General features: G+C 43.5%; 1 protein-coding gene across 2 annotated transcripts in view; it reads right to left on the bottom strand.

Moving 5' to 3' along the window:
• The window catches only part of samd12 (sterile alpha motif domain containing 12), a 105419-nt gene that overhangs the window by 67215 nt on the left and 11869 nt on the right, over positions 1–26335 (bottom strand). For both annotated transcript variants that reach the window (XM_070984661.1, XM_070984660.1), the window contains exons 2-3: positions 18561–18769; positions 8898–9027 (exon numbers count right to left, since the gene is read on the bottom strand). In XM_070984661.1, coding sequence (XP_070840762.1) covers positions 8898–9027; positions 18561–18769 — 339 coding nt within the window. The remainder of the gene's footprint in view (positions 1–8897; positions 9028–18560; positions 18770–26335) is intronic.

The following is a 26335-nucleotide window of genomic DNA, read 5'->3' as shown; positions in this document are numbered from 1 at the left end:
CCCTGCAGTGTTTTTAATCGGCACTATGGTGATATAGATTCTGTCTCGTCTCAAACTGCGAATATTCAATTGTTATCCTGTTTTTGTTCTTTATTTTTTGGGGTTTTCTACAGGAGAAGAAGCAGGAACCACAGCGTCCACGTGTATCAGCCTGTAGACCATCTTGTTTTTTCCCCAATATGGCACCTTCTCCATCCCAGCTCTTTTTTTTTTTAATAAAAATTGAAAATGTGCATAAAAACAAGTGTCTTCCTGTCTGTATGCTTTCCACACATACCAAAAAACTAACCCTTCTCAAGCCTTCCCAGCTTCCTGTCCACTCACTCATTCAGATAGCTTCTTGGCTACCGTACTTTTCTGGGCCCCTGGAGGTAAATAATTTCTTCTTCTCTTTCTATAAGGGGGTTAGTGGATCCAAACTCGAAGGAAGCTGCTCCTGCTTTCACCGAGCGCTGAATATTTCTCTCCGTCTCACCTATTTCCTTGATTCTGGATGTTACCTGTAGCACATCTCTCCCTGATTCATAGCCAAGAGTCTATCTGGTTAGACAAGAGCTATACTGTCACAACACTAAAAAAATGCATCCCCAGCTATATTACACTGAACGCATTTTTACACACAAACCAAATACGGGCACACGTGTGTACACACACTTTACAGATGCTGATGTGAGTATACACACAAACACATTGTCCCTGGGAATTAGATTAATGAGTGGTGTGCGAGCAGCAGTGGGGCTGAGGCAGATTAATCTACAGCTATAGCCCGGCACGTCAACCACGGCGTTGATGAATGGGAGCTTAAAGTGCATCTGCACATACACATACACACACACACACACACACACACACACACACACACACACACACACACATACAGATTTAAAAGCATTGGAGAAGTATTTGCTAACCAGTCACATACACATGTGCATATAAACAAACAGTGATCCTGCAGGAGTCCACTTCACTTTCAGCTGAAATGCCACGCTCACTGTGGCTGTGTGGGGCAGCCGTGGGTGAGGACGGCGGCACAAAGGCAGCAAAAATTAACCCTCCAACCTCAAAAAAAAATCTCACTTTTCAGCTCGGACGCGCTTTGGCAGCTGTGCGAGAATGTATTCTATGACTGCTTCTCCTCAGGTAAATCTTCCACACCGGTCACACATATTTCTCAAATCTCCCACGCAGCTGTGTGTCCATATGTGTGTCCTCTGGGGATGAATGTCACCGAGCTGCATCTGGCGAACTGCACTCCAAAACCTGCACTACACTCTGTCAAGAAGAGAATAACAAGTGATGTGAGAGTAGAGCGCTGGGTAGTAAGTGTACTCATTGCTGCCAGATGCGACGGTATCCCCCCTCAAGAATAAAAGTGGCAGCTTCAACTCGCTGGCGATGACATAACGTAGACTGTAGCGGCACTGGGCAGAGTAGGGATGCACGGACTCACGTTTTCTTCAGTTGCAATCTGATTTGATTAATATTAATAAGCTGTGTGCTGTACCATGAACATCAGCATCATTCCTGATATTGTAAAACTGACGGTCCAACACAGGCTCATGGTGGTGCACAGCGCATGTTCATGCAAAGTGCCCACGTTGTGTAAGCAGCACCTTGCACCCAGGTTATGCGGCATTTAATAGCAAAACTAGAGTCAGTCACGCCCTGAATGCACTTTAAAGCATGCGCTATAGATCCTGTTATTCATCATTAAAATAAATAATGGTGCACCAGCAATTGTACAAATGTAACAGGAATTGAAGTGTAAATCTTTCAAACGAAGCAACAAACTGGTGCAAATAAACTTGATGAATCACATCAGAATTCACAAATATATAAACAAGTAAAACATTAAATCTAATGGTTTAGAGCAAATCACACGAGTAGACGTGAACGTAGCTATTTGAGTCAGCACCAGAGCGGTGGTGCACAGGGTTCGCTGTGATGTGGTGCAGCTTGAAGTCCTTAAAGCAAATGGTGACTGATTGTGTCAGCCACAGAGCTGCTTGTAGCCCTGCAGCTAAAAGGCTACTGCAGCCATTAAGCACCTGTGATCCAATGCTAATGCTATTCCTGACTGTAGGAGAGGAGACCTGTTATGATCCTGGAGTTCAGCCTCGGCAGTGAAACCAGTCCAGCCAGCCAGTGAGGCAGACACACACACACAAACACAAACACACACACACCCACACACAGATAATAAGCTGCCTCGATCCTCCACTTGTCACAGCAGCAGTGGCCTCATGCTGATTTCACCACTACTGATCTATTTCAGTTTGCTGATCATTATACGGCGCCTCTGTTGGTTAGCCACAGCTAACAACCTGCAGACAGCTCACTGGGACTCTCGCGTCGTGAAGTCGGCACAAATGACTGAAATCAGTGTGAGGTTTACTGTGGAGCTAACTAGCTGTCCTGAGCTAAGCAGAGATTTTCTGCGGTCATTACGGAGGGACTGCTGGCTGTGATTTGAGAGCGCTAACGTCCCGTCACAGGTGAAGGAGATCACACGGGATGAACGCGCGCTCTTGTTGCGCGTCGCAGACTTCCCGATGACCTGCTGTGATCCTGTCACTCAAGCCTCGAGTTGTGTTCGCTGCCGGCTGACACGCCACATCACACGGCTCTGACTGGTGGCATAAGAAGTGTGGCTGTGAGATTATTCAATATGATACTGTATTATCGAAATGTCACGTTAATATTAAAAATTCTGCTGTTCTCCTGTGTTTTTAATTGATGGGCATCTGTGCTGCATTGAATTTTAGGCCTCTCATTACTGCGCTGTATTTCACATCTCAGTTTATTCTCATTTAATTGCTTTTTAAATGCAGTTATTACATTATAATGTAATAATAAATAAATGAAAACGGAGAAAATTAGTTTGTAAATGTTTTGTTTGAAGACATTTGCTACAACATGATTTACTTCTGTTTTCTGTTCTGTTTTCCATTAATGTTTTTGTGATATATTTTAATATACGAACACACACTCCAGCGATTAAGTGTTGGACAGATGGAGCTGCAAAAGATGGATTAAAAAATGAAGTTTGCAGTCAATGCAAGAGATATCCCGAGTCCCATAATGAAGCGCAGTGGTATATTATGTGCTGCTGAAATACACGTCGTTCAAACTCTATAAGTCACGAAATAATGAAATATCCCAACCTCTATTCAAGCAATAAAACCATGCAGCTAGAGCTCTGAATGCGCTTTGGACACGGACAATGATCGCGCAGGTAGTCATGGCGTATCTGAGAGTAAAGACGCACTCAGCTTCATTTCCAGCGTCTGTGTGGGAACTGCACACGTGCCTCCACTTCCTGGTCTTCGCCTTTCCCGAGCTGGAGTGCCACTGCTGAGCTGTACTGGTGAAAGGCTGGTGAGAGGTACTCAGCACAGCGTGATTACTGTGATTGAGACTTTAATCACATGGCCACATAGTGGTGATGAGATGGGTTGTGTTTGACCAAATCTGTAATTTTCTTGCTATGATCATTACAACAGGCTCACTGGGGACAAGAGCTGTAATGACTTGAACATCGGGAGTCCATCTTTCTCTTCTCTGGCAGGTCAAGGCTTCTGTTCTTTCTTTATGTGATTATGAAGGTGGAGAGTAATAAGACCAAAAGGGAGTAACAGAAAGAGAGAATGCAGCGGTTTTGTTTGTTCATCGTCCTTCATTTAACCGCTCTGCATGTCGCTCACAGTCTCTGGAGATTAATGTCTAAACTCTCCATATGGAAAAGCAACAGCGACATTTTCCAAACATGCAATTGGCAGAACAGTAATTAATTTCATACTGCACATTGTTATATAATCATCTTGCCAATGGCAGCGTCATTAACCACGCTTCCTTCTGTCTGTGGACCAAATCGTCCCCCAAACAGCTCATCAGCAGCGAGCTGTTCGAATTTCCCGTTTGGAAATTACACAAAACAATGGCCACCAGCGGAGCCGTTTTGTGGCTCGCGACTTGATTCGCAGCCATTTTAGTGCCTTTGACTCGCTCGCTGTTCCTCTATTACACAGCAGCACTTTTATGACAGCAGTCTGTGGCGCCCGCACACTTCACCGTCTCATCGCTCAAGTGCTGTTTAGGCCTGTTGCTGGGCGTCCTCGCCTGCTTTTAAAATAGCGTTTGTCACCTTTCATCCTTTTGTTCCGCCGCTCATCAAATATACATTTTGTACCCGACGTGAGGCCTTCCAGTGGACGAGGAGATCACGGCCGGAGCGACGCCGGCTGCTGTTATTTTCAAAGTGGAGCGATGATGGATCCGCCGAAGCGGAGGGGGCTGAACACAGACCTTTAAGAGAAGTGAAGTGTGAGCTGCTGAATACAGGCCACCCTCCATTAAACTGCTAATATTACAGGCTATTAATTATTCAGAGTAAGGCCTTATGACACCATACATCAATGGATATTATGGGGCCGGTTACTCACTTATCTGGAGTATTCCTGCGTGAGGAAAAACAGTCTAACCGATGGATGATAGTGGTGCTATTGTCTTGGTCCCAATTCTCACTGCACTGCACAAAATGTTGTTTTGTGTCTCCTTCCCCTATGCAAGAGGGGTGGGGGGCTTTTATAGGTCTCTATCCAGGGACCCTAATCTGTCTGTGGCTGTTGGTGACTTTGAGTTACAAATAGGAGCAATAGGCTAAATCCAGATGGAGGGCAGGAAGTGGAAAGCACAATGGATGAGATGGAGGAATGTTCTTACTGTGCTAGTTTAGATTAAACTATGACAGAGAGGATTAATCAGAAAATCAGAACATATGTTGGACGTGACCTTTACACTATGAAGAGAAGTGATTTTTCAACTGAACTGAAAGATTTGCTGCTACCGAGGCAGCAGATATAACAACTACCTGCTCGTTCAGATGTCGTTCGACCCTAGAAACCAAATGAAAGCATATAAAAGTCTGGAGGCAGACGACTTTTTGCATACATTTAAACAGATTTTCAATAGATTTAAAGCAACAGCTGATGTTACACCATTTCCAGCATAATCTGACTCGGCTCCTCCCGACCGCAGACGGTTAACAGGACATTTTTTTCTGGTGTTTTTCACTCATTTCTTGCATTTTTCAACTTTTTGAACAATAACTTTTGATACTTAATACAAGCTCCTCATGGTTTGTTGGTTTATTCGATTTGAGCAACAGCAAACGATGCAAAAGAGCATTTAGAGTGTGTTATAGCGCCCTCCATCTGCAGTTCACACCACGACATATTAAAATTGTTAATTTAGCATTAATTTATGAGACTGAATAATGAAGAGAACTGCTTTTCACCCTGTCAGCATGTCCATGAATGTTTTTATATGCTAGAAGACATAAGCAGTCAATGCCACGGCTGAGCTTTTCTGCCTTGGAGCTTAGAAGTGGACGAATGACAGTCAGACTTTCACACTTCGAGCCTGTACGATTCCGGGTTTCCGGGTCAAACACGTATGGCTGCATTACTCCTATATAACCACTTAGCATTGTGCAGAGAGCAGTAGCTGTCCAAACAGACAACAGGCAGAGGTTTGTGTGCTTGATGAGTTAAAGGTGAGCCGGTGGAGAGTTAATGGACTGCATTTATAAAGCACTTCCCCAGTCTTACCACTCAGAGCACAAGCCTGCATTCACCTACTCGCACACACATTCGTACACTGGAGGCAGAGGCTGCCATGCAAGGTGCCATCAGGAGCGCCACCATCCACACACACACTCATACACACTCACACTTGCAGCACAGCTATCAGGAGCAATTTGGGGTCAATACCCTGCCCAAGGATACTTCAACATTTAGACAGCAGGGACCACCGATCGAACCGCGACCTTCTGATTAGCGGACGGCCGCTCTTCCTCCTGAGTCACAGCCGCGCTGACGGAGGAGCAGGGACTATTTTCATATCCATAGATCCGTGAATACAAGCTATAGAGTTACATCTCAGACATTTTGAGGCATAAAGGGATTTTTTTTTCATGAAAATGATGTAATTTTGATGAACGGAGATGAGTTTTTGGTGGTTTAATCAATGCCAGGGAGGCACTTTACTGTAACGTTTACAATAATAATGTCCACTTCGTTATGGGCTTTAAACGTGAGTCTTTGTGCGAGACGTTTCTGCAGCCAGCCTCTACAGCTGCATCTAATTCTGCCTTTGTATGCCTTTAGAGAGCCTCTGAATTTCCACAATATGATGTAATGATCACCCCTGACAGAAAATACAACTCAATAGTGACTCACCCTTTTTTCCCCCGTCTTCCACCCTCTCGCTTTTGATTACCAATGTCATCACACCTTTTGCGCTGATTGCATCTAAGGTATCGGAAATTGTGAGTTTAACTAATTTATCGTGCCGAGCTACTCTCTAACCAGAAGAGCTTCGTCCTCATAATTACAACGGATTAGGGACTAATATCTAATTATGCTGTAATATGCTTTAATGCATTTTTAATGGCAGCTGGGTGTTAAAGTCAAATTCGCCGCTGTCTCTGTTGGGGGTGGGAGGTGAGGTTTGAGGGAGGGAAAGGGTTTCTTGGCAGCATGGGCTGCAGGGAGGATGGGAAACATTGATTTCTTTGGCTGAGGTTGCAGGAGCCTAGCAGGGAGGCAGCTGCTGCATACTGAAGTCATTTGACGTTAAAAATGTTGCACCAGCCCCTGATATGCAGTAAAATGCATTTCCCTCGCTGCTGTTTTATGTCAAAGGAGGGAGGACACAAATGCCTGTTTGAATTATGATCTGGAATAGAGACCGTTTATTGATTTGCTACTTTATGAAAGGATGACTACGTTGCCAAGACAAGTGAGATTGAGCACCGCTGGCAGCCGAAAAGAGGGTTGAATATTCTGTTATGGATGGATTGGATGTGAAATACAGTGAAGAAAGGCTACAGTCTGGAGAAACTTACGTTCTGGAAACCAAAAACCTGGCCTGTTCATGCAGATCCACACATGAACACACACACACAGTCTTCCAGGGTCAGAGCCAGTGCACGGAAAGCACATTGAACGCCGCACTTACAAATGTATTCACACTCTCTGTTTGATTGCTTTCCACAACAATACTCCATTCATTTCATCATTCATTCATTTGTTCCCCCCTTGTTTATTCTAATAAGGCGCAGGAACAGAAAAAATATCTGCATAATATTTCAAAGATTGATTGGGATGCAAATTGCCTTGTGAGCCCAATTGGTGTGGCTTGGCCTGTTTTAATTGGGTTCTGTTAATTAATGCTCGATGTGAAGACAAACTGAATTACTTGCAGGTTTTGCGCATGTCATTATCTCCTAATTGTGCCAGTAGGAAAGCGTGTGTGTGTGTGTGCCGTGTGTGCGTGAGCGTGCATGCATATTTGGTTAACCCTTTCGTCTCTTGCGTGATCCTGCAAAAATCATTACACCCTGACAACAAACACAGGTCATTAAGTTAATACGCCATTAGGAAGCCGAGATCTCATGTTTTAATCACTGACAGACTAATCAGAGAAAATATAATTTATTTACAGGCTGTAACTGAATGCTTTAGGCTCGTCAGGAACACTTAGGTGTTTAATCTTAAAGTTCGATTAATTTCCCTTAGTTTGATTTGGACCTCATGAGAGATTTCTGCCACATGAATGACCGGATGGCTGCACTTGACATGATTTCTCTATCATGTCACAGCAAACAGGCGGTGGCCTCTACAAGCCCCTCTCCGCATGAGCCAGATAAACGAACTGCAAAAAACAACTCATGTTCCACCACAGCCGTGCTTCTGCTGCGCCTTCAATGAAAGGAAAAGTCCAACATGCCTCCATAACCCCGTCTCAAACAAGTTGGGACAGGAGCAAGAAAAGCTGTGTGAACACATGATTGGATGAAGGAACACTTTGTAAAACTGTTGTCAGTGAAAACAGCTTGCTTGTAAATGACTGCATTCTGTTTTTATTTATGTTTTATGCAACGTCTCAACTTTTTGGAAAATGGGGTTGCGGTTTGAAAATGAATCCAAAGTGTAGCGGCGGTTCAGCAAGCATGCAATGAACTGTGGGTTATCTCCTGGACCTCTACGCTGCCAACGAGATATATGTGCAATTCAAACTGCAAAGCAGCGAGATTCATATTTTCGGACCATTAAACAGATGACGCTAAATCTCAAAACCCTCCATGCAAACATATAACAGTCAGAATGCATCAAAGGCTAAAACGGGAGCGTGAGTCATTACGCCACTCATCATGACCGCTGAGCGATTTATCCTGCCAGCCAGCCACTGAGTCGAGGAGGTCCTCGGCAGCAACAAATAAACATATTAATGTGATCAGTCGTGCTCCGAGAGCTAGACTGCACGGCAATTAACAGTCATCTGTTACTATGCAGACTGGAGTGTCGTTAGCACCGGGGTGACCTTGAGGAGCCTCGTTAGGGAAATGATTGACGTGGCAACTGCTGTCAGTGGTAACGCAGACAGCGGGAAGGGAGGGATGGACAGACGGGTGGGCCGGGTGGCAGGGCTGCAGGTGGCAGGCAGAGGGTGCAGAGCACACCTGGGACCTTATGAATGAGATCTGGCTCCTTCAAGGTGAGAAGTGACAAATGCAGCAGAGCTGTAAGAAAGAGATGCCGCTCCAAGTTTTCACAGTTCGCTGGAAGTGAGAAAAGATTGTTTTGTCTACAGAAATCACAGCGTCAGTGTCGTCAGGTTCTCCGCTCAAAGTTGTTTCTCTGCGCCTGATAAACAGAGTGATTTTGATATTTCAGCATCAACCGCTAATCACCAAGCAACACCCATGGCACAAAACCAGTGCTTTTTAATTGCTTGACAACAACAAAAAAAACAGTTAAGCTGCAGAATGAGTGAAGGCTGGAGGACCGTCCTCCATGACAGTCGCTGCACAGGTGTGAACGTGTGAACGGTACCTGTGATGTCGTGCTGCTTGAAGGAGTCGCTGTAGATCTGGTGCTGATTGGGACAGTGTTTCTTCAGCCATTTGCACACGTCCTGCTGGGTCCACAGGGCCACCGGCTTGGACAGCTTCACATATCCTGGCTGTGACAAACCAAAAATGAAACGTCAGGAACATTTCAGAGCCTGAAATACGCCGACTGCGGTTTCATGAAGCGGTAGCATGAGTGCCTTTTTGCCTCTGTTGTTGCTCTGCTTTAGAGATTCCTTACATACAGTATTTAAGTGTATTATCAGGGTTATTGTGCACACTGGTTAGAGCACAGGATGCCAGGACCGCACACAGTGACCTTCCACTTGACTGCTTGTGTTTAATGGTGTTTGCTGGCTGCTGTGTGACATTTTCCCCTCAAGGATCAATTAAGTATTAATCTTTGAAAGTGAAAAGAAGAGTCAGTATGAGAAACGCTTATAAAATCTAAAGCTGAGTGCACACCGCATTTTGTGTTCATCTGTCCAAACGGCTCCTGTGCTCACATTTTACTGTTTGTTTGAGTGGTTATAACATGGCTGCTCTCTAAAGATGATGCCAGGCCGTCACTGTAAATAACAAACCGTTCCTAATGTCTTGCCTGGTACAATAGAGGTGAACTAAAATAATGAAATATGAAAATATGGTTTAGCTCTGAAGTGAAGAAGAAGAGTCGGTGTGGTTCTAAAGTCCGTTGACCTCCACAGTGTCTGTCCAGCGTTAAGGTACCCTGGGAAGCTTTAAATGTTTTTGTTTACACTCAGTTTTACTCCCCATTGTTTCCCGAAAGCATGTGGAGTGAATTTTCCTTTCTCAGAAAAAAGTCCTCTTTTGAATGTTTTGAAACCTGCATTATTTATAGCAGCTCTTATTGACAGATTCCTGCCTTCAACAGTGCATCAACAGCACCAAATGCCTTGTTTTAAACCAGAGCAAAACAACACAACATAAAAACATCAGAAAAATGAGACAAGACTAGAGCTGTGCCCGACGCAGAGGAGGCCAAATGCAGCAGACGCGGCCCCATTCGGTGTGACTTGTTTCCTGGTTTTATAGTTTCCTGCTGCTGTTGTTTTTTTCTCGATAAATCTTTTCATCCATGAATTCAGAAAGAGGTGAGAAATGATTTCCCCGAGCCTGAGGTGACACCTTCAAATGTTCTGTTTTGTCTGGCCGACATTTCAAAAAACAAGATTCAGTTGAAGCAGGAAGCAGAGGACGTTTGCAGCTTTTGATTTATACGATTAAGTGATTGAAAGGGGTGTGAAAGAGGAAATAAATAATAATAATGCAAATAAAATTCAATGCTGTTATGCATCTCACACACACACACACACACACACACACTGCATGTGCTGATAGCACTTTAAATCAAGGTATTTGCTCTACGGCGCCACGAGTTCCACTTACTTCAAGTGATGTAGTTGAGAGTGAAGCTTTGCATAAAACTGCTGGATGGAGCGAGGTTCACCACCGTGTCAACACATGATTGTATGAAGGACATTACTACAGTAATGCAGTAAACACTGCGTGTTTAGAAATGGCTGCACTGACGTCTCAACTTTTTTGGAATCGGGGTTGTAAATGCCTTTAACATCATTAATAAGTACTTTTTGGATCATGAACGTCAAATTGAGATACATGGTTTGTCGAGCAGACGCAGGTCTTATTTGATGCTGTTTAGCTTGTCATTACTGCATTAATGCTCTTCTCACCTGAAGCTGCCATTTACAACCGTCTTGAATCAAGGTGTTAATGAGCAGCTTCACTGGAGCAATAAAGAGTTCATTGTGCTGCTCGACAGCAAAGTTAAAACCGCCGCCGGTAAACGCAGTTCTCCTGCAGATGACCGGATTCTGTTTTTATTTATGTGTCACACAGCGTCCAAACTTTTTTTGGAATCGGGGTTGCACACATATGCACCCGTCTGTATTGGACTGTACTCCGGTTGCAAGATGCCACTCGAGCTTAAATACTTCAGCACAGTAGCCTGCCAAAGGATCCCTCTTGAAAGTGCTGGCAATGCTTCTGATTTTGATTGAGGGGCTACTAAAATTACAAACAGAGAGAGGTGATTAAAATTTCAAATCCACTCCCCTCCACTTCAGCCTGCTCTCTGGCTGCCGTGTGGTGTGGCATAGCAATGGAGGCCCCTCTCTTCTCCACCCAGAGAAAGCAGAATAACAGGTACTGGCAGCACTTCCTCTGCTTTGCCTCCGCCCCCCCTCCCTCTCCCATCCCTCCCCCTTACTCAATCTTGCCCGGTCCCTGTCAGATCTATCACATTGTCTTTCTCACTTCCTCTCGTCGTACACTAGCTCTCATCTTTCCCATCCCTCTCTTTCTTATTATATCGTACTCTCCCTCCACGGCTCCTTCCCACTCGCTCTATATGTAGCATCCCAGCAAGAAAGAGAAATTGGGAGGGATGTACGCACTGGTTTTGGCATGTGGTCCGTATCCCCTGCAGGTAGGCGAGGTGACAGACAGCCAAAGCGAGCAGGTAGGCAGGTAGGCGAGGCCGCCGCTCTTAATGCGATTGCTCGGCAGCCCGCGTGGATAGATGCTGATTCTGCAGCGAAGGGAGGGCACGCAGGAAGAAACCACATTAACCATTAAACACAGCTCAACTCAATGCTAATTAACCCTGACTAGCAGCCTGAGGCGACGAAAGAGAGAGGGAGGCCTGGATGGAGAAAGAGTGAGGGATGGAGTGCAGGGGGAGAGGAGTGTGTGTTGAAAGCATGTGAGGAGGGAGAGCTTGGGAGAAGTAGCAGGAGAGAGAGGAGGAGGATGGCTGGACTGACAGATGAGGCAGCGAGAAGGGGAAAAAAAGCCAGCAGACTCTGACACAGGAGACTCTCTCATTTTCCATGAACCCATTTGTGAGTCAATGGCCATCTGTGTTTTACATTCTGCACCGATTTAGCCCATAGCTGTGTTCCCGGGGCCGGTACAATAGGTGCGCCGGTGCCTTCCTGCCTGCCAGCCAGCCAACGCAGCCAAAGGGCGGAGAGAAAACAGCAGAGAGAAAGAAAACAGGAGTACAATCATGCTCAAAGAGCTGTGTTGAAGAGACTCCGGGCCAATTAGAGATTTGAGTGACAGCAGAGGGGCGAGAGAAGAAGAAGCCTGCTTTAACACACACACATCCACATGTGCAGGCCAGGCAACACCCACATTGAAAAAAAAAAAAAAACAGGAGTGAAGCACGCACACACGAACCATCCAAACATGTGCGCCAACATTCATTCAGAGTGTCGCCGTCCTTGGCTTTAATTGATAACCGAAAGCCCAGCGCAGCTCCCAGTATTCTTCACGTTACCTTAGCAACAGAGCAAGGACAACCTCAAAAATTAAAGACGAGGAATAAAGCCTTCGGGGAAAACGCACAGCCCGAACACGAACCGGAGTGTGGAATAAACATCCACACATTAACGACCACAGTGGAAAACTATTACTTACATAATGAAGCATGTAATCGCGCCGACACTGATAAGCATTTATAGATCCAATATGAATGTACTCTGCTAAATTAATCAAGAGGCAATCGCACGGCCCCCTTTGTGATGACAGTACTGGAATACAAAAAGAGCCGGGGATGAAAAGCAGTGAAAAGCATCCAGAGACAAACACCATCCAACTGAGAGAGTGAATTTGGCGGTTGTGTTGAAGAAAGCAGTTTCCCTTGTGGCGAGATTTTCCCTTTGGCTCCAAGATCGGGTCAAAAGGCTTCACACTCAATTAAAAATGACGAGTGCAGCAGCAATTAGCGCGCACAATGACATTGTTTCGTCGATAATTTCCTGTATGTAGTATTAAACTGACCACAAAGACTTTATAATGTCAAACAGATTCCATAGTTTCTCCGAGTTTTGTTTACTCCACAGGAAAAAAAACTCAAATTGAACCTCAACCCTGGATATTTCCCCAGACAAAAGAAGCGGGCAGAGTTCATTTATTGAGCAAAATGCGTACAAGGGCAAAACAAATATTCAATAGCTCTTTGACAGCAAAAGAGCTCTTACTTTTGTTCAGAGCCATTACAGCTGTCTGGCAGCCTTCATTAGGAGCCATATTGTTTGTTGGATGAAATGAAGCTGTGTTCAAAACAAACGCGAGCCAGATTCATTGTCCAGTCCTGAAAGACACAACGGCATGAGACGTCTCGGCTACATGCATGATGCAGAGATAGCTGCGGACTTGGGGGGTAAATGGAGCTTTTATGAGCAGAAGTGAGAGTGAACCAGATATTTTGAACATCGCTTTTCTTATTTATGTCACAGTTAAAAGAGGTGAGAGTGATACGGTCGAGTGTTTAAGGTTGTTTTTTCAGCCTTTTTCTTCATCTCTATTTATTTCAGAGGGAACCCGGAGAGCACACCCCTCCATCAAGTCCACTTTTCAGTGCCGTTTCTGAGCATTTGCTGCGATGACACTCGACAAGCGACACTCCCGGTGACTTGAAACCAGAACGTGGCTGAAGTCTACATGCGCCTGCTCGTTCGAACATTTGTCCTCTGGTGGAGTTGATTGCAGACAGCTCACATCTGGATGTGAGTAAGAGCGTAATTAGCTGCAGATATGTGCGTGTTTGTGTTTCTGTAGCCGCACCTTAGCTTGAGAAAAAAGCATCATCACAATTGTGGCGATGCTACAATTGTTCTCCCATGAAACCACTGTGCCTGAGTGCTGCATAATGACTGCTCTCTGTGTGCATTCTGCGCAACCACATGTGGAGGCTACCCCACAGGATTACTGCTATCTGTGATTGTGGATGGTGATTCTGCAACTGGCAACTTTTAACATTAAAATGCACGGCTTTCATCCTGAAAAGGCCCAATATCTTGCAATTTCGTCATGTTAACAAAAGTGAAAAATACTTTGTTTATCCGCCCTGTGATTGTTCGGATCCACTCCACAAGTCAATGGGTTCTTCCTGGGCTTATGCAACACCCTTCCAACAAGTTTCATGGAAATCAGGCCAGTTTAATTTTTCATAAATCCTGCTAACAAACAAACAAACCAACAGGACTGGAAACATAACCTTGTTGGCGGTAAATATGGGGAACAAATCAACATAATATTCATGAAAAGTGAGAACTTAGCTGTTCAGTTTTAAACATAATTTCTCTGACTAAAGCAGTATTTCTAAAGTTACAAACTCTGCTAATAAGAAGTTTTATTTTAAAGGCTTAAATACAAGCTGGGAGGGGAACAGCAGAGTCAAGCTAGAAATGCAGCAAAATGGGAATTTCTGCAACAATAAAGAGAAAAATCACATTGATTCAGCACCTGTGAGACTGAAGTTGTAATGAACTGTCACATACAGCTGTTACAATTAGCTTTAAGCCCCTCTATTAAGCATTTACACCCAGTATTTAAAACATATGACAAATTCTTCATATTATAATGTCGCTATAAGCAGATGTGTTTATTGTATAGTGTTTATTCACATACAGCATCATAATTATAACCCCTATGAAGACTGCAGCATCTGGTTATGAAGTGTCATCAACAAAAGACCTGATATCTGCTTACAATTACATCACAATGTGTCATAAAGCATTCATTAAATAGGAGGTTATGTAAAGTGTTGCCACGCTGTGTATCTTGCCCTGCGTGCGCTTGATGAATGTTGCAGTGTCATGCCAGTTTGCATGATTCTGCATACTATTTTCCATTTTTTTGATCAATTTTTTGAGAAAACCAGAAAAACTGCAAGGCTGCATTAGACTGTGATCCCTTCACGTCCTGACGTTGCACCAGTCAGATCTTCTGTTACATACTACCCTCTAGTGTCGCACCTACACACTGCATGCACTTCGTTGAGTTACTGGACAGAAGAGCGCCGAGGAGGAAGAGGGCCGCTGCCATTAGTGTCATGTTGACTGAGTGAATGGCTGTTTGAGACACGGAGCCCTGTGTCATTGGCCCTATCTTCACTGCACAGCTAATTAACAGCTCTGGCATGCTCTCTCTCACTTTCCTTTCTCTCTGCCTCGCTCCATTTCTCTCGGCCAGAGCTGGCAGGAGATGAAAATTCCCTGTATTAATTAATCTGTTACATACAGGAATGGGGATGAAACCGAGATATGTGTGTGTGTGTGTGTGTGTGTGTGTGTGTGTGCGTGTGTATGTCCAGAGAGCTGACAGAGAATAACACGCTATGCTGGGTAAATTAATAAGATTTCATAAGGAAGCTCGGTTAACAGGCAGCGCCAACTTCACTCTGGCACATCAAAGGAAGTACACAAGGCCTCCTCACAGCGCCTGACCTTGGGATTCGGCAGGGTCCATAAAGCATTGCGGGGTGTGTTAACACTAAACAAGATATATTCACCTTGGGCTTGATATTGATTACGGCTGAGATGAGCTGATTTGCTGTGGATGTTACAGCCATCCACTGAGTCTAAATGGCTGTTTTATGCCTCATGTTTAATCTATGGCTAAGCCTTGGCTCCATTACAAATCCAGCCGGGTGCAGCATTCAGCTTCAATCTAATATTTAAAAATGAACGCTGCTGATGTGGTGAACTGAAATGACCTGGAGTGCGTTTTTCTACAGGTACGAACTGCGCGAAGGTCTGCATTTATTATGCCTTCACATTCATGAAGAGATATGAGCTTCAACATTTCATTTTTCCATTGCAAAACAAACCACAGCATATTTTTCGGCATAGAAACAAGAATATCTTCATCTTAGTCAACAGCCCTGACAAGATATTGAGTCTCCCACCATGCGAAGCAGACTTTTTGAATTATATATATATGTAAGGCTGGGTATCAAACTTTAAAGCTAGGGTAAGAAGTGTATTTTAAGAGCATTTTTCCTGCATTTGTGGAACATCTTGACAGACGAATCAAATGCTTTGGCAAGAAAAAAGTTGAAAAATATCTGGTATATGTGGCTGTCGCAGGTCTGTAATAAGCATACCTGCGTGCACGGTGCATGACTGCAGCCTTCCACAAAGATAGGCAGACATATAGCTAAAGCTACCAGCAAGCTAGCTTCAAACGAAAATGTGTGTAAAGCCTGGCATTAAAATGTCCAACTCAAGGCCAGATATCTTGATAACTTGATGATGCAAAGTAGGCGTTTCTGGTACATTTACTTCCAAGGTTCACAGAGAAGGGAAACAATCAGAAAAGGTCAAATCTCCAGCTACACCTCCAGCTCGTGGCCTTCATCAGGCTCATCATCGCATTTTTTATATTACAATCACTGCTGGAGTCTTCAGTTCCTCACTCGAAACTAAATTTGTGGCAGTGATTTTGCGTCAGATTTGTGGGAAAATCATACCAGGCCAACTTGAAGCTGTATGCACTCTAACTGCTGCTGACTTCAACTGTTAACAGTGAAATTAATATGCTGCAAACCTCCCACCTGCTTCTTAATTAAGCTCAAACCCTAAAAGTATTAATAAATACTATCTGCCCTCTGGCTGATTTGCATGATAGAACAGATTGCCATTGTATGTAATTATAGGCTTTATGCACTTACTGACCTATCGAATTTCCTCCAATGAGAAAAACTAATCCTCAGCTGCAATCTAGAGACACAACACTGAAAGTGAAAGCTCAGTCAGGGAAATTATTTCAGCTAATAGAGAATAGAGTCCTCCACGTCTCTGATGTAATTCAGATTTAGCTGCAGCCTCGAGCAGAACGATGATATAAAATTACATGACGATGTCCACAAAACCCACACAGCACAGATCGTATGTTACAGATACTGTGTTATTTTTGTTGCTGCAGAATGAGCGCATATTAACTTACAGATACAGCACAATAGAGAAAAAACTGAGCCACTCCACCCTCTGCAAGTGTGCGCGTTTGCACTCATTGAACCCAGGCCTGGCTGTCTGTCTGGCAGCTCATCCCGGGCTCACACAGAGGACCATGTTTGACTCAAAAGTGCTTCCACATGCTTGACTGACAGCTGATTACCACAGATTTCACACAGAGAAAAGAGAATATGAAAGCCATCACTCCCATCTCCTCCCACTGTCCCAGCCGCGGTCTATTTCTGGAGAGGAAGTAAGGAGTTTATTCTGCATAGCTGATGATGGATCCTTTGATCTACTATCAGAAACGCTGAGGAAGAGTTGAAACACAGCCTGAAACAACAGCTTGTCTTTCACTGTTTATTCCCCGTTAAAGTCTTTGTTTGTACTGAAGAGGTGGATGTGTGGAACATAGGGGATTACTTTATGTAAGTGGGTGGCTGATTTGTTTTGTGTGTGGCAAGCAGTCAAATTACAGTACAAGGACCGTTTTGTGCGCAAACTGTAATTTGACCACAAATACTATCAATTTAGGACCAAATGAGGGTATTATAAAAGCAATGAAACTGCCGCAGCGAAACCAGGCCACCAACATGAATTTCCTGTGTGAAAACATGAGTCAGAGAAACATGCTAACTCCTCCGTTTAGCCGTACCTACATTAAACACAGCAGTGTTTTGAGCTAAACGCTAACATCAGCATGCTAAAATGCGCACAATAACAACGCTAACATGTTGATGTTCAGTAGGTATAGCTTTTACCATGTCAACCATTATAATTTAACATGTTAGCATGCTAACATTTGCTAGTTAGCACTAAATACAAGATACAACAGAGGACAAAAGGATAAATGAATTAGACAAATTAAATGGTATTTAACAACTTTCAGGTGATTGTTTTGTTTTTCAGCCATCAGCTTCACCGTTTTTAGTTCAGTCTCACCACAGCAAACGACAACCAAAGTTAGCCACTAGCTAGTGAACATAGCCGAGCATTTACCAGCTAAAGAGCTAAATATTTCTCTCTGGACACTAAAACAGAGCTGAAACCGAAGTGGATATTAGAGTTATATTAATCAGGTGGTCAGAAAATGAATGCTCATGTTGCTTCATGTCTGCTCGATGTGTAAACAGCTACCTGTTTGCTAGCGGGTTAGCCAACTTTTATGGCTGTGTTTTTTGTTTACAGCTTGTTCTGCTTCCAACCAAGAGGCCAAAAAAAAATTGATTCATGCTTCAAAAATCACACTCATCACGTATATTACCACTGGCCTTCATAATTAACTGAAACTAAGAAAATCAAGTTTTTACTGTTATCTGTAACTGAGTGAAAAAATGCATCCCATTTCCAACTCTTTGAGTTTTTAACAGCGGCAATGTCTTCTCAACAAGAGACCACTTCTGTTATAAGCCCACTTATCTAACTCATAGTAGGGGGAAAGTACCAATATGGCAATGCAGACATCATCGTTCTGCATTAAATGTTGTATTTGAGTAGCAGTACCAAAGTCTAGCGGCAAAATGTACTTAAAGTAGGCAGAATGACCCACTACAAAACTATATAGTTGAATGATAATTTAATGTGTAAGCATCACTTCAATGTTAAAACTGGTACAGACGGGAATGAATTGAACTACTTAATCTGCAATAAAACATCTGAATTTATTTCTTGATCATATTTTGTATTAATAATCTGAATCTGCAAAGGCAGTTCTTCAAAACTGTACACTAGTACAATACTTCTGTAAATGTACTTAGTTATGTTCCACTACTGAACTCAAAGGATATCATTCAGTCTTTGATGCCCCCAGGTGGTAGCATCACAAAAGACGCTACAGGAGACAGACACTGAGCTCTTACCCGCGTCAGCTCAGACTCGGAGACGGAGCGGTGTGGCGGCGAGCGACGCTGGTACATGGGGGGGCTGACATCCTGGTAGCCTGGGCTGTCGTCGTCCAGCAGCACGGCCCCAGCGTCCACCAACTCCTCCTCTTCCTCCAGCTGTGATGTCATGTCCTCTGGACACATCTGGTGGTCGATCCCATTCTGGCTCAGGTTGCAGTGAACAGCTGTGAGGGCAAACAAATGGCTGGATGAGTGGTGGACGAGGGTAGAAACGAGTATATTTTCAGACAGTTTACGTACTTGGTGAGTATAACATGAATGTATTCAGAAGTGTTTCAATTCTAATGACTTTGGTTGTAGTTGCTGTAATGCATTAAAGTTGTACTATACTGCAGAAATGCTTCAATGGAAATGCTCTTCAGTTCTTTTGGCTTCCAAAACAGCACTACATGATCTGATTTTTAGTAACCCAAATTGATTTTTAAAAGGATTCAAGGTGATTCTGAACTATGTTAGAATGTAAAGTTACTTGCCAACTAATGATATTTCCACCTGTGAGCATGTTGAACCACCTCAAGTCCTCCCACACTGAATGCCATACTGTTATAACCCCACTAGATGGCAGCAGATAACGGTACATGGTGGATGGGTAACCACTGAGTCTCAATTCAAACTATGCCATACAGTCAGTAATATAATGTACTTTTTTGGACATAATATACAAGAACTCAATGTATTTATCAACAGGCACCAAGTCCTGTGCTGAGGGATAAAGTCATTAAAACATAATTAAAACTGGGACTTTAAAGGGTCACTGCCAATTTCAAATTTGGCAATTTAAGTGTTCTTTTGTTACAAATTAAAGGTTTAATTCACGAGCAGTAAAAGCATTCTTGCCCAATTTAACACACGTATATGATTTGCTGCTTTATCCTTACCCAGTCTGATGTGACCAGTAGCTGCTGGTGGCTAAATACTCACAAACTTTACACACAATATTGCTGAGTCCATTTGTCTTTATTACTTTTCTCTACTTGTGCTACTGTGAAGGTGCATTTCACCATTTACCATCATCCTGTCATTGTGACCTGAGAGCAAACTTTACATCATCTCTCAAACAAAGACAAAGCAAAATGTTTTCCCAAAAAAATGCACTTTCAGTGATATTTATGGAGCTGTCTCACCGCTGTCTGCTGTTTATTCCTCCATTTATTTTGTGCATTGCAGTGTGAGACAATAGTGTCCATCAACATCACACACAAAAGTCAAGTGATTCAGTATGCATACAATCGTCTTTGAGTATCTTTTGTCACTTCTTCACCACCAACACGTATTTATTCAAAACCCAGAATTAGCATGCAGCATGGAACTGAGCCACAGCTCGACCTTACACCAGACGTACATCAAATCAAGAATACACAAATGCAAATTAAATACAGTATGTCTGCATAGATTTTGTGGACGTTTCACTTGTGTGATGGAGCTCTTGACCTTGCAAAGTCAAGATTAATAACGGAGCTCTACAACAGCAGGTTCATCTTCGGCCAAAAAGAAGCATCTGTTCAGTGAAGGTGTTTGGTAAAATAAAAAGCAAATGAACTGCGCTTTGACGACAGATCAACATTTCTGCAGCTTTAAATCCGACTAAAACTCTTGCTTGTAAGGACACATTGGCAGTCAAGTTCAAATCTCAAGCGTACGACTTAAAGTTAAAGACAGGCTTTAAATCCAGTGAATCAATTCCTCTCCAAAGTAAGGGCTGGATTCTGTAGACTGGAGCTTTCAGGAGATGAAAGACAAAACTCACGTATCAGCAGCAATTCCTTCTAATAAACTTGTATTGTACCACTTTGCCGTTTCCTCCATGACGCGATTATTTTTAGTTTTCTTTCCCGTCTGAAGTGTCAGGCTCCGGCACTATTTCAGTCTCATCAGCCGGTGATGCAGGCGCACAAGTGACAGCGAGCAGTGAGTTGTGAGGTGTCACTGAAATAGGCCATTTGTCATCATGCAATCTGCCCACTTGTTCTAAAAACACCAGGAGCTCATTTTTGTGGAATGGGAGCCAAAGACCCGTTTTCATCACACCTGAGGGCTGCATCGGCTTCTGCCGCAGCTGCAGATCGAAAGGTCAGAGCGCCGTTTTTCAAAGCCATTCTGCTTTTCCTGAATGGTCTAAAGAGAGCTGTCGTGAACTTGAAAATGGAGTAGAAAATCTGCAAGAAAAGCTCATTAACGCACACACGGACTAAGACACGGTTAATGGTCCATAACGAAGCGTTTTTAGTGACGTCGAACACGATAAAGGCACGTGTTCCAGGCAATGACGCGTGTAAATGGCTTCCACAGATGAAGATTTGAGTGGACAAACTGTTTTTGGCCGAGATTAAAAAGATGACAGCCATATATCGGTCAAACAAAAATTTCTGTCTGTTTGCTGGCAGGCCCAGCAAGCCCAGGAAAACAGCCAATTAGGGACTTATGTCAGGCCACTGTCGCCAAGCAATTACAGCGACTGTGACACAGTCCAGAATGACGGGAACAAGACAATAACAGCAACAACATCTGTGCTGTCATTTGATTTAACAGGAGCAGGAGCGCGAACGCCACGGTAGGTGGTCCTGTCCTCCTCCTCTGACAAGACATGCTGTACAGAAGCAAAACAGGAACTCGATATGATTCAGTGAATAAATGCACTGAAAATTAAACGAGCCTCTGCGAGAAACGTCCTCCTCCGTGACCTTAAATCCAACCCTGTTCTCAGAATTATTGAAAATGTTTCAGGCTCACGAGGCAATTTTAAATATCAATTCTCTGCACTTTCATTCATTATTCTGTGGGCGTAGGAGTATTTGTTATACATACTGTCAGAGAGCACTGAACCCTTCACAGGTTTCTGCTGGGTGGCTCAAATTGAACATGTTGGAATTTATGCTTCTGAGTTCATTACAAGTCGCACGCTGTCAGAAAGCCAAAAACAGCAGCACAGCAACAGTGGTGGAAAGTGCATTTACTCAAGTAATATAAATACTTCTACTCCACTGCATTTCAAAGGGAAATATTGCACTTTTTACTCCATTATATTATTTGACAGATGTAGGTATCTTTTATTTTTCATATCACACGTTAAATTAAAGCCCAAAAATTAATGAATGCAGAACAGCAGAACTTGTTTTTTATATATATTTTCCACGACCCTTCAGTTTTACCCTGTGACCCACTGGCGGGAACCTGACCCATAGGTTGGGAACCTGTACCATGCCACTAATGCACTGATACACCAGTATTAAGACTAAAAATGTAACATTCATTAATATCTATTTATTTCTCTGCAAAATTAAGTACTTTTACATTGATATGTTAAGTACATTTGGCTGACAATACTTCTCTGCTTTTACTTAAGTAACGTTTGGAAAGCTGGACTTTTACTGCCCAGCAAACACTGGTGACATCGTGCCAAAAATGGTTCCCACTGAGCGCCAAAGACTGCAACGTGGTTATGAGACTTACGGCCAGATGGTGACGCTGTTTCATGTGGAACAACGGCCCGACCCAGAAACCAGGAAATACTGATCATGTTACTGCTATGAATAAAGCAAATGCATGCGTCTATGCTTTTTATACAACACATTATTGAGAATTTATTCATTCATGTGTTGTGCTGTCGTGTCTGTAAGAGCCGTTGATCGCATATGGACCAAGTCTGCCTTCAGGACGTTCTGGCAGAAAGTCAGGTGATGCAATATAAAGAGGAAGAGTCACATGTAGTGGTGGTGGTGGATAAGTTGGTAAAACACAAGAGAGTGGGGTTTGTGTCTTGTGTGGAACCAAAAATCAGCACTGACTCACTATTTTTAGACTTGGCTGACTTATTATTTTCATTTTTTAGGATGTATAAAGCCGCTGAATGCACACCTAACCCTAACCCTAACCCTAACTCCTTACCTTACCCAAACCTAAGCCTAACCTTACCCAAACCTAACCCTAACCCTGCACAGGCCTCGTCACTTGGTCAGGACCCTTTGGTGTCATTTTTGAATGTTGGGTTGGTAATCCTTACATATCTTCATGTACGTAACGAACGTACTTATTCTAATTAAGGCCACAGTCTAAACCTAACCAAGTAGCATTGATTTGGTTATTTTTTGTTCCCAGCAAGTTTTATTTTGAAAGTCTAACCAGACGTTGCCTACTGGATGTTGCATATTTATTATTGCTAACTTTACCTCGGAGCCCTGTACGTGGAAACCTGGCACTAAAGGGGAACTTCAAGTGTCATAGTTTGAAGTGTGATGAGTTGGGGGTGAGAGCGTCCAGCTGACGGCCAGGTGACGTCATTTTGGAACTATTTTTGAACCATAACAAGACGTCCTGATTGGCTGTTCAAATGATGGTCATTGAACATCTCATTGTGTTCTATCATTGTAAAAGATCTGGACACTTGTTCCACTTTTCTCTGTGAGGTGGAAACAACGGCAGACAGAGTTAATGAAAACAGCACAACCTCAAAGTTTGTCTTGCAGAGTCGAAGGAGCGTTTAAGCAGAATAACTGACTCACGGCTTTTAATGGCGAACAGACTGATCACAGTGCACTATTATAACGTAATATCCCAAACAGGGCGAGGGCTGCAGACCGGCTCCGTATTGATCCCAGATAAGAAACAGAGGTCTTGAGATGCCCTGTTAAAAACCCAGAGAGAATATACATGAGCGAGCCACGCTTTAAACAAAGCCGACTTGAGATGCGCGGCACGAAGCATCGCTCCCTCTCACTGCCTCTTTATTCCCCTCTCCTCGCCTCCACGCTCACTCCTTCTCCTCTCTTCCTCGCCCTGACTCAATTCACGACTGCCGCGCAACAACTCTGGAAGAGAAATGAATTATACATCCTCTGCTAAAAGCATCTAAACAATGGTACAAGCAGACTGGAGGGATGGAGGGATGGATGGATGACAAGATGATGAGAGGGGTCAGGGAAGTGGAGGACCACAGAGGGAGGACAGCTGCGTTTCTCTCCATCCTTTTAATGGAGGAAGGGTGGGTGGATCAAGGGGCTAGGAGATACAGAGATGCTTTTTTTTTTTTTTTTAAACGGCAACAGTTACTATAAATAGCACCATTACATTCTTCCCTCCCTGACATGCGCCGTGCAAGCATGGCGAGGGAAGGGAGGAAGATGAGGGAGGATGTCTGCCTCCTTTTTCCCTCTGCTGTTTTTTCTCTCAATGAGATTCAGGGAAACAATGGGGGAGGAGGGGAGGAAATGAATGGAGAGCGCATGGAAGACGAACAGCGCCATGCCCGCACCACCGAATGCATTACTGTGATTGAGATGAAGATTAAGGAAGAACTGGATTAGTCTTACATATCTCTTCATTATAGTGCATGACTTCAGACATGGATTACCAACAGGTCGTATCCAAAAAACACCACCCGACAAGAGTATATATCTGTGTGTGGTGGGGCGCGTAATGATGATATACTGCTTAATCATTTTCTTCTTCTTGTATTATTACGCTGAGAGTCTGGACCAGATGAAAACATATTTCTAAGCACAGCAGAGATGATCTGAACATCCAGCCTTTGTTACCAAGGCTGCATCTTCACCTTTGTGGGGACTTTCTGAGCTACGTCAGCTCTCACCCAGATATTTTTATACCTTTATTAAACCTTTGTTGAGGTGTTGAATTCTCTTTTTTTTTATTGTGCCAGTTCAGTTTGAATCGACGTCCTTCAGGCCCGACGAGCACTTCTTTTACCTTTATCTCAGCTACGCCAGCTCTGACCCGGAGAGCAGTGAATGAGCAGCATCGGCCTGATCTTCAAGTTCAACACAATCCTGAGAATAAACAGGACTCTCTGCATTATTAAGATACCCTACATCACCTATATATCATCTACATTAAGACTCATCAAGTCCTCAAGCTAAGACTTTTTTTTTTTTTATTATATAATGATTAATGGTAACATTTCTGCAGCTTCTTCTTTAGTCTGGTCTTCCTCTTCTGGCTCTCTCTGGTGGTTCGAGCTCAACTAATGATTGTTTTCATTATTAATTAATCTGCAAACCATTTCATCTCTGAATCAATGAATCATTTAGTCACTAGAAGACAGTGAAACATGGCCGTCACACCTTCCCAGAGTCCTGGCTGATGCCTTAAAATGTCTTCTTTTTGTCCAATGAGCAGTCCAAAACCCAAACAAATTCAGTTTACAATGACACAAATCAGGAAAAATGAATAAAAAAAAGGCTAACTGCTTAATTAACTAATTGTTTCAGCTACTCTAGAAATGAAGTAAAACACAGAGAGCGGTGGAAGAAAGAAAAAAAAGGTTCTCGTTTCCCTTTTTGTACTTTTCTCTAATCTTGTCTTTTTTGGTGAAATATAGGATCATTTGGCCTTTGAACAATTATTTAAATGAAACCATGTGAAAAGTTAAATAAATGTAGTACATAGTCAAGTTAAAGGTATAACGTAACATGAAATGGAAATACTGAAGCAAAGTGCAGCACTGGAGTAAATGCACTCAGTTACTTTTCACCACTGACAGCAAGCAAATCACCGACACTCAACACTCAACATAAATCAGATGAAACGTTTCTGCTGACATTCAGATTTAAGTCATTAATGCTTTGAGGTCGAACATGTTTCCAGTGGATTTTAGGACATTTTAAGGACCTGCAGACTTCCTGCTCAGATGTGTTAATGATGTGTTGCAGCCTGACGTTTAAGTTTGCTCTGTTACTTGGAAAAAGGGAGGTTTCTCTAAGTCAAATGACGGACCGGCCTCTTTTAACTTCACACTTAAACCCGGCTGATAGAAAATGCGTGTTTCAAACTGGAGCGACGGAAGAAGCCAGACGGCATTTTTCTGTGCTGAGTCCAGAGGCTGTGTTTCACAGGCCGAGCTGGTTCAAAGTGAAACCAGTAGTGGGTCCATAATCAAAAGTGAAGTTTGCTCTGTGTGGGCGCTCAGGCTTATAGTGATCTCTTTCTCTTTAGCTGACTCTCAAAGTGGAGCAGAATGAATTGTTTGTGACTAGAATCAACTGCATGACCCAGAAACAAAGCCTGGAGATAGAGGCCAGGGTAAGCCAGGCCAGATGAGATTGTACCACTCTGCACTGCAGCGAGGAGATCTTTGCTCTTTTGGCTGCTTCCAGGACGTTTAGCGAAAAGGTGAAGCTAATCGCCGTCCGCTAAGAGGCGTGTGCACAGGACAGGAAGGAAGTGGGTGCATTCACTCCCAAACCGAAGGCGCCAACAGATGCTCTTGGGAATCTGAAGAGGCTGTTTGGCACCAAAGCTGGCAGGATCTCAGCAAAATGACATTTGAGTTATCCACGCAGCTGCTCCTCTTTTGATATGTTAACAGTGGCTTGGAGCTGAATCACAAATCAGTGCAACACTGAAAATAACCAAGCAGTTCAGGAAAGAATGTGTGGATTAGCACATATTTTTCACAGAGCTGGTCAGCTTCCTCCATCTGTCATCTCTCTCTCCAATCAGCTCACACACACACGCATGAATTACATGCACTCGTACACAACCCTGCGTGCACAAAGATGCACACACAAGCTGCAAAAATGCCTTCTTACAGTAACGCTGCATGCGCTGCTGATTCTCGCCCAGACTGATCTGAAAAGTGAGCAAGCCGAGCAGATCTACACGGGGTGTCAATTGAGTCCATCCTCTGCCCTCCAAATTAGAAAAAATGTGAGAAGAGTGTGTGAATGTGCGAGCAGAGAGCGCCCGAGGACCTCGCAAAGAGTATCTCCATCAGCGGG

The sequence above is a fragment of the Chaetodon trifascialis genome, chromosome 17 (assembly GCF_039877785.1).
Source record: "Chaetodon trifascialis isolate fChaTrf1 chromosome 17, fChaTrf1.hap1, whole genome shotgun sequence".
Classification (NCBI taxonomy): domain Eukaryota; kingdom Metazoa; phylum Chordata; class Actinopteri; order Chaetodontiformes; family Chaetodontidae; genus Chaetodon; species Chaetodon trifascialis.
Note: the sequence above shows the minus strand (reverse complement) of the source record. Positions and strands in the feature narration are given on the sequence as shown.